This window comes from Nylanderia fulva, unplaced genomic scaffold, assembly GCF_048542155.1.
Source record: "Nylanderia fulva isolate GAGA-0341 unplaced genomic scaffold, ASM4854215v1 Scaffold1210, whole genome shotgun sequence".
Classification (NCBI taxonomy): domain Eukaryota; kingdom Metazoa; phylum Arthropoda; class Insecta; order Hymenoptera; family Formicidae; genus Nylanderia; species Nylanderia fulva.
The window spans coordinates 3,027-12,902 of NW_028189422.1; the positions used below are offsets into that span (position 1 = coordinate 3,027).

The 9,876-nt window shown below is 24.5% G+C and overlaps 1 protein-coding gene across 1 annotated transcript; it reads left to right on the top strand.

Moving 5' to 3' along the window:
• Positions 1-1,438: 1,438 nt before the first annotated feature.
• LOC146724649 (uncharacterized) lies at positions 1,439-9,275 on the top strand. Its single transcript, XM_085479533.1, has 6 exons — positions 1,439-1,502; positions 1,609-1,734; positions 7,967-8,184; positions 8,416-8,575; positions 8,838-8,937; positions 9,178-9,275. Exons 1-6 carry the CDS (start codon positions 1,439-1,441, stop codon positions 9,221-9,223), a joined length of 714 nt encoding a protein of 237 aa, XP_085335659.1. The 3' UTR covers positions 9,224-9,275.
• The last annotated feature ends 601 nt before the right edge of the window (positions 9,276-9,876 follow it).

Below are 9,876 nucleotides of genomic sequence, written 5' to 3' on the forward strand. Positions count from 1 at the left end.
CAGCGCTAAGTATTTTTTGTACATTACATTTTTTTTACTTTTATTTTTACTTTTATTTTTTAATTTAAATTAAAAATTTTTATTTAACTTTAAATTTTTTTAATTTCCTAAATTTAATTCTTTGTGCCTTATATTACCTTTTTTGAATATACGTTTAAATATATTTGAATTAAATAATTATTTAGAGATAAATAATTTATTTTTTATATATATCTATTTATCTAAATATTTTATAAAAATATATAATAACTTTACAATGTATATACATTCCAGTTTAAATTAATTACATAATTATTCATGTTATTTAAATATAAAGATGAATAAATATATATATATATATATATTTTACTGAATTTATTTTGTTATTGTATATATTATAAACGTTTTAAAATAAAGCAATAATTATACATTTGTATCATTATAAGAAATTTATCTAAATATTATATATTATGTTGTCACTTACTTAGTGCAACTTTTTGATTTGACTACTTTTTGATGCTAATATTTTAACCTTTTTTCTCGTATTATCAATATAATTATTTAGCGCAATTTTTTGATTTCACTACTTTTTGATGCTAATATTTTAATTTTTTTCTAGTATTATTAACAAAAATAAAATATAATTTATAAATATAATTTTTGAGAAAATATTTTTGATAATGATTAATTTTTGCAAAGAATTATTTTGGCTATAAACATAATTTTTGAGAAGATTATATTTTTTATTATTATAAAGAACTATTTTTGCTGACGAAAGATATAACTTAGCGCTTTTTTTTTACATCTGTGATGTCTTTTTTTGTGGGATCATATTATAACATTATAATAATGTTTATTAATTGAAAATTAAATGGTTTATATGCTTTGCAGACTTGGTCAGTGATTGAATTTATCAATATAGAAGGCCAATCAAACGCTGTAGAAGTTGTACCAACCTCATGGATGACATTTACAAATGATCAAATAATGTGTAAATGGCCGGAAAAAAATGTTAGGAAATATATATTACGGAAAGAACCCCCAAAAGACAATTGGCAAAAATACATAGTGCAACTAATATTTCAAAGTAGTAAGTATTGTCATAAAAATATTGATAGTATATAATAAGATAATATCTTAATTAAACATGTTTTATATTAAAAAAATGACTTTTTTGTATTTAATATATCAAATCATAACTTCCCAATATTTATGAATACGGTTATGGAAAAGACTTATATAAATCATGTAATACAAATGTATGTATATATATAGACAATTAATAAAATAATTTGTAATTACAGATTCATATAAGGAAGCTATAGATGTTGTACATAAAAAAATTCGAACCGATACATCAGATACATCATGTTCGCAATTAGGCCGAGGGAAAAGAAAAAAGAAAACATTCCAACCAGTTACAGCAAACAACTTAAATGATGACGATTCAAATCCGCGAATGACACCATCTCCGTTAATGACTGTCATGGATTTGCATTTAGAAAATGAACAGTTGACAAATGGTATAACAATAAATAAATATATATATTATTTTTATAAATCTTTAACATTATTTTTTTAACTTGCAAATAAAGTAATGCTTAATAGTGTAATTTTTTATACATTTAGATTTGATTAATGATGATAACCAAAACTTGGACAAGGATATCGAAAATATGGATGAAACAGCAATAAACGTGAGTCAAAATAAAAAGAATAATATTGCCTCTGAAGACCATGTAACTTCTGATGAAGGTATAAACAAATAATTTTTGGTACAATAAGGTATTAAACAATACAAGTCGATTTTAAGTAATCCCGCTTAATATATATATAGTGTCTATTAATTTATTAATTTAATATTAAATAAATACAATAATGATACTAAAAATTTCCATTATTTAGATCCTAAAGATGCTGTTAATCCAGTAAATAATATGATACCAACCGATATCATTTTTGAAAATTTTCCAGCAGGTAATCATTCATATTTATTGTTCTTTTGTTTATAGTAATATAATTTGTAAATTTATATTTCAGAATATTGTTTCAATCCTGCAAAACACGATTGCGATTAAAAAATTATTGGAACAACAAAATGCATTTTTAAAGCAATTAGAGCGTACAAATAATTCGCTTCCACTGCTCTCAGCATCTGGTTCAAGCTGTAGTAGTACTTTTTCTCTTATTCCGAACAAACCTTTCAAGAAATTTACAAAATTACTTGATTTCGACATCGCATTAAAAACTAATGAGGAAGGACAAAAACAAATGGTAAAAATAGTCTACATTTCTTATTTCTTGTTTTTTGAATATTTGAGACAAAATTCAAGGTTCGAGCTGGTAAAATAATGTAAATGGTTAGAAAGAAATTGCTTTCAAAAGCAATTTTGATTGTTCAAGCTTGATTAAACTAGGATTATTTTATAACATTCATTATAATTTCATTGTACCATTGTTGAATATGCCAAAACTACTGATATCTATTTTTAAAAAATATATATTTAACCCTTTTTCCTTCTGACTAACTGACTTTAATTGAAATTAAAATAGACAAAAAGGATGCTCAATATTTACCAGAAAAGGCTCGAACAATTGTATATATATATATATGTATTTACATTTTTTTCGTAGGAAACATTTGTCTATTTATTAGGAGGCACTTCTCCCCACGATCAAATAAAAGCTGGACTAGAAAAAATATTTACTAATAAATTGGGTACAAAATGTTCTTGGATGGGTCGCAAAGGCAACTTCGAAGTGAACACACTAATAATTATGGACATTTTAAAACGTATATAGAAATGTAAAAATATATAATTATAAAAAATTAATGCTTTTAATAGCATAATAATTGTACCGGTACTATATTAACTTTTTTTTTGTTACATTTGTAGGATCGACTAGAAAACACTTTCCATTTTTGACAGATAAACAATTTCAGAACTATGTGTCAGCTTGGTTAAGGCACTCAAAAACGCGCTACGACAGAGAACTAGTATGTTTTACGTTTTACTTGTATATTTTAGTTTTCGATATAACAACATATTTATTATTACTTTTATTTTTTACAGGCAAAGCAACAACGTCAATAAGTTTTATCATTTTTTAAGTATCACAATAATAGTTACTTGTGTATTTAGTGTATTCATGAATTTTTTATTTTTACGTTAAAATCAAAGAGAAATTAATATTTTTATATTAAAATGTTGGCTTGTATTAAAATTATTTAGCGATAAATGAATGCAATTAGATGATAACTTATATATATTACTAAAACTTCTTATTGCCCACATTAACAGCACTGACCATATTAGTTGTGTTAGCGATTTGTGTTATTATGTATCTTATAAGTTAATTATATCCCCCATAGCAAAAAATGTCACAGTGACATCACAATAAGCTCACAATAGAGTCACAAGGTGACAAAAAAATGTAATGTCACTGTGATGTCATTGTGAGATTATTGGAAGGTAACAGTGATATCATTAATCACAATTGAAGTGATATCATTGTAAAATGTCACATTGATATAACTAGTATATCACGAAATGTAACAATAAGGATAAAAAAATCTGTCATAGCAAGAAAATGTCACAGTGACATCATAAAGATGTTCTGCTGTGACGATAAAATATATATTTAATCGTCACAGCACAACATCTTTATGATGTTACAGTGATATCATCAAAAATGTCACATTGATATAACTAGTATATCACGAAATGTAACAATAATGATAAAAAATCTGTCATAGCAAGAAAATGTCACAGTGACATCATAAAGATGTTGTGCTGTGACGATCAACAATTAAAATTAGAAAAATAAAGTTTAATTTATGATATATTTAATAAATAATTTATATTTATTTATTTATATTTATTACTGCTATAACTAAATATATATTAGGGTGTCCAATTTAAAATAACACGTACACCACTTCAAATATCTCTTAAAATATTCATCAAATAAAGGGCATCATCTACTTTATGACCTCCTTTGAATCAAACAACTTTTATTTGAAATATTTTTCTTTAAAATAGTCGCGTTCAGCAGAATGACTGCTAAGTTGTCATCTTGTCAAGACTTGACGTTGATTTGTTCTAAAAGTAAAAGAATCAACACGTCACCGTTAATGGACGCTACTTAATGTAACCTAATCTTACCTAATCCTAATGCAAGCGTGACCGTGTAGGCGCGTACACGTTGCCCAAAACGCTCTGCAGCGTATACGCAGTCTGTTGGTGTACCAGCACGTGTTTTTTATTTGCATAAGAGGACATTTTGACTCAAAATAAGTGATCTCAGAAGATCACTTAGCAATAAGAAGTGATTTAACAAAGTGAAAAACATCAACATAAAAATTAAGGTTAGTATATACAATATTTTTTATCTTATGTTTGTCTTATATTTTTTTCATATTTATTGTAACAAGATATCTTTTTTTCATTGTATATGTATATTTAGGAAAAAAAATATATTTTGTGAAAAATATGGGTCGCAAACGAAAACACTCAATATTTTATAGTGCAAGACATAAACGAAGATTAGTTGCAAGAAACACAGTAACAGATATGAATATGATAACTCATCAGACTGATTCTGCGGATTCTATGGCAATAATTAATAATAATAATGATCAACTAATTGTTGTTGATGAGAATGCTTCGTCTTTATGTGATTCTGATAAAGTATACTCAGATAGAAATCTAAATCAATATTATGATGAAAATAATATTAACTTTCTGAATGAAAATAATGCCTGTATGATACAAAATTACACGGATGCAAATAAGCTGCAAGCTATAGTCGATAACAATTATGAAAATCTGTGTTTAAATGATAACGAAACTTTTATACATGACATAAGTAAATGGGCTATTGAAGAAAAGATATCACTCAAATCACTCCGTCACCTTTTACAGATATTGCAAACACACACTAATTATACTTTGCCTAAAGATCCACGTACATTATTGCAAACTCCTAAATCAACTGAAATTATACAAATTGAAAACGGAGATTACTGCCACTTAGGTCTCGAAAAAGCTCTTCTAAAAATTATTGAAGAACGTAAAAGATTGAATTTTGCTCTTGATAACATTCAATTATTTATAAATATTGATGGTTTACCTATATATAAGTCTTCCACAAAGAGTTTATGGCCAATATTATGTGCAGATAATATTATAAACAATGTATATGTCATTGCCTTATATTATGGTGAAGGAAAACCAAAAAATGCAAATGAGTTTTTAAAAATGTTTGTAGGTGATGCTATTGCTTTTATAAATAATGGGATTGATTATGAGGGACAGATCATAAAAGTCGAAATTAAAGCAATAATTTGTGACGCTCCTGCTAAATCATTTATTTTAAATGTAAAAGGACACACTGGATATAATAGTTGCACTAAATGCATTATTGAAGGTGATAATATAGAAGGACATATATGTTTTCCATACACATCTAATATGATGTTACGTAATGATAAAGAATTTTTTACTGGATCTTATAATCTTGATTATCAAACTGGTGACACAATTTTAAAAAATATACCAAATCTAGGCTTAGTTACAAATGTGCCACTAGATTATATGCACCTGGTATGTTTGGGTGTTATGCGTAAACTTATTATGTTATGGCTTTCAGGACCACTTAAGATAAGATTATCAAATTCAGACAAAGAACAAATTTCTAAGAAACTAATAAAGTTACGCAATTATATTCCTTCTGATTTTGCTCGAAAACCAAGATCATTAAAGTATATCAAACATTGGAAAGCCACAGAATATCGGCAATTTTTATTATATACAGGTCCTATTATATTGAAAGGAATACTACAAGAAAATGTATATTTAAATTTTCTAACATTACATGTAGCAATCACAATTCTTGCACATCCTACTTTAACATATCAAACTTCTATTATAGAATATGCAGAAAATTTATTAAAACATTTTGTAAAATCATTTCAAGTTATCTACGGTTCTAAATATATTTCACATAATATTCATAATTTATTACATCTTGCTGCAGACGTAAAACAATTTGGTGCTCTGGATAAATTTAGTGCATTTAAATTTGAGAATTATATGTCTACGTTAAAGAAATTAATTCGTAAAACTAACCAACCATTACAGCAATTAACAAGAAGATTTGCAGAAATTGAGACAATACATAATAATGAAACATTCAAAATATATTCAAATTCATACGATATGGAAAAATGTTTTACACGCTCTCATTGTGATGGTCCTATTACGAAAGATTTCATTTCTGTACAACAATATAAAATTTTTTGCAATAATCAATATTATATTAACTGTGATGATCCAAAAAATAATTGCATTTCTTTTGAAAATGGACAAATAATGTCAATTTTAAATTTCATTAAATCTAATGACAATAAAATGTATGCTATTGGCAAAGTACTTGTGTTAGTGGAAGATTTATATACACAGCCTATTTCGTCATTAACTTTAAATATTGGTATCATGTCTGAATATTCTCATCTTCAGACATGGGAGTTTGATAAAATTAGAGCAAAAATGTTGAAAATGCCTTATAAAAAAAATTATATTATATTTCCGATGTTACACACAACTGAATAATACATGTTTAATATTAATTTGCATTTGTAATTAAATAATTAAACGTAATTATAATACTCTAATATAAATTGCAAATATTATTATTATTATTATTATTATTATTATCGTCACATTTTTATCATATTATTTACATCATAGATTATTTATAATTTCAATGCTGATCAATTTTTATTTACAGTTATTATGGCGTATAATATTGTGGAGTTCGAAGATGGTTTACAAATTGTTCCTTCTGAATGGTTAACTGAAAATAATAAGGAATGTAAATGGCCATCATATACAAGTCAAATTAAGATAAATAAAGCAATTATGAAAAGAATATTTCCTTCTGATGATTGGCAATTATATAAAATAATCCGTATTTTTGGTAGCAGCGGTTAGTAATATAAAAAATGTATTTTATTTTTTTATCAAAAATTATATAAATTAAAATTATAATATATATGTATTAAAAGTATATATTAAAATTTAAATTTTAAGTGATATTTGATTATAAAATATATAAAAACAAAAATCTAATTTTTAATATTCAAAAATTTTATACGTTTTAGATACATATGATAAAGCTATAGACAAACTTAAATTAGCTGAACAAATATCCGATATAGATGGTGATGATGGAAATAACCTCAAAAAATCGAGATATCAACGAGCAAAAAAAAATACAGGTTCATCTCCTGATAATTCTGATACAAGCGACACAAGCATCAATAAATTAAAAACTCGCAATGATTTAGAGTTAGATAATTTTCCTAATACACCAAAAGCTTTAACAATAAATAAGAGCAAAATCTGTGAAATAAAGACACCATTAATACAAGGTGATAAGAAAATGAATCGAGTAAAAAAAATTTCAAGTTCTTCTGATAATTCAGATAGAACTGACACAAGCAATGATTTAGATGAAGCTTCTAATATATCAAACGATTTAAATAAAAGCAAAATGACTTATGAAATAAAAAAACCACTGATAAAAAATTATAAGAAAATAACTAAGCCTCCGATACAAATAAGTAATGAAAAAATAATTAATATTCAGTCTAAAAAGTCTGCAGTTACATATAGTAAATCTATAAGTTCACAAGAACATCGAACAGCAAATAAAGATGACCTTGTTCCACAAAATTCAGATACAATATCTACATCCGATACTTGTAATGCTGAGATTGATGTAGGTAAAAATATATCTGTTATTAATTTTAAATTTTTGTAAAAGCTTACCTATATATATATATATATATATATTATTAAAGTTTTAACTTTTTTTATTTATATCACTGTAAACATATATTTAAAATGGTATATAATTCGTAATATTTATATAATCTGACAATGAGTAGATATACAATAATATGTGTCAATTATTTTTGCAGATTTTCATAATTTAATTATCAGGAAACTAAATGCAGTATTGTTAAATCTTACAACAATTGATGAACGTTTAATAAAGTTGGATAATCACATAAGAAAAAATGAGGAAACGGATTTAAAAAAAAATGAACATTATGATTTCGATTTGCCAGCAGATACCGTAGAACAATTACAGAGAATTGATAATCAATTAAAAAACAAATGTGTTGCTACAGAAATGGTATATACAAAATATTATCATTTTATACTTACGATTAGAAACATTTTATTGAAATGTCTTATAAAAAGCAATATTTTGGACATATTTATTTATTTATATAATGTTAAATAATTTTAAAGAAGTTAAAAGAAAAGTAATGTTAACTTTTTTTATAAGAGAAAAACAAATGTTTATTATTTTGATATTTTTAGATCATAAACTAATATTAATTAAATTATTTTATATTTTTAGACAAGACAATTGAGCTTTTTAGGAGGTAAGGATCATCATGATGTGATTTCGTACATGATGAAACATATTTTAACAAATAAATTAGCAATGGAATATAGTTGGGCTGGTGCAAAATTGAAAAATGCCTTTAAAAATCTTCGCATTACTATATGTATCATAAGTAAGTATATAAATATTTAATCACAGAAATGTTTTTATTGACATATTTTTGACACTTTATATATAGCATTCTATGCATGGTTATATTGGATGATGCTATTAGAACTCTAATATCATTATTCAATAATATGTAATCATAGGAATATAAAATAATTTTGAATAGTATATATACATATATACATATATATATATATATAAAATTAAGTCGCTTTAAATTTTTATATAATCTATAACCACACATATCTGTTTAAACTTGTTGTTAGATGCTGCGCGAACTTCAAGAACCAATTTAACAAATAAGGAAGTTGAGGATATAATTGCAAGATGGCTAATTTTAGCCAAGCAGAGATTTGACCGAGATTTGTAAGTTATATATAATATACCTCAATTTAACTATTTTATCATCTTATCTCAAACTTTTTATTTTTATAAGAAACTGATTTTAAAGAGGGTGAACACATGCACTATCTGTTCATTATTGCGTGTATTAGTTTTTTTAAATTAAATACAACATTTAAGAACTTATTGTTATTTTTGTATAGAATATTTATTGCAGAATTGACTTATTGCACCTATGTATAACAATCACATATTTCTTTTTAGGAAAAAGAAAGAACAAAAGAAGAGATGCGAAAATGAGGAGATCTAAACAAGAAAAGGACAGGTTATTAAATAGAATAATTTTAATATATAATAAATAAAATATTTGAACGTTTATTATTACGTTTATTGCACAGTTTATTATTATTACGTTTATTTATAGATTTTATAGAGTTTATTTTTGCATATGTACTTTTTTTATTTTGAATGTATTAATTTCATACACAGTAATTATATATATATTTTATTATTTAAATGGTTACAGTATTAAATACATATGCATAGTTGTAAGTGCAATAAAGTAATTATTAAATATTATTTTTTAAATATAGTATAAAACGAGAAAAGTTATAATAATATATACAGTTGAATATTAAAGTAATTTAAAGTTCTAAGTATTTTAGTACTTTTATGCGTAGCTGTAGCATAAAAAATTAACAATCACTATGTTTATTTTATTAATGCCTATATATTAAAAAGTTATGCACATTTAAGTTTTCTAACAATTGTATCAATTTTTTTTCATAATTCTGATAAAGTGATAACTAGAATTTAAAAAAAATTACTTTAAAAATGATTTATTATAAGTATTAATTATATATGTTAGTGATATAGTTATTAAATATGATTAAATAATGTGATTTAACGTGAATGTGTATTAAATGATAGTTATACACCCACACACACGTACATATATAATAA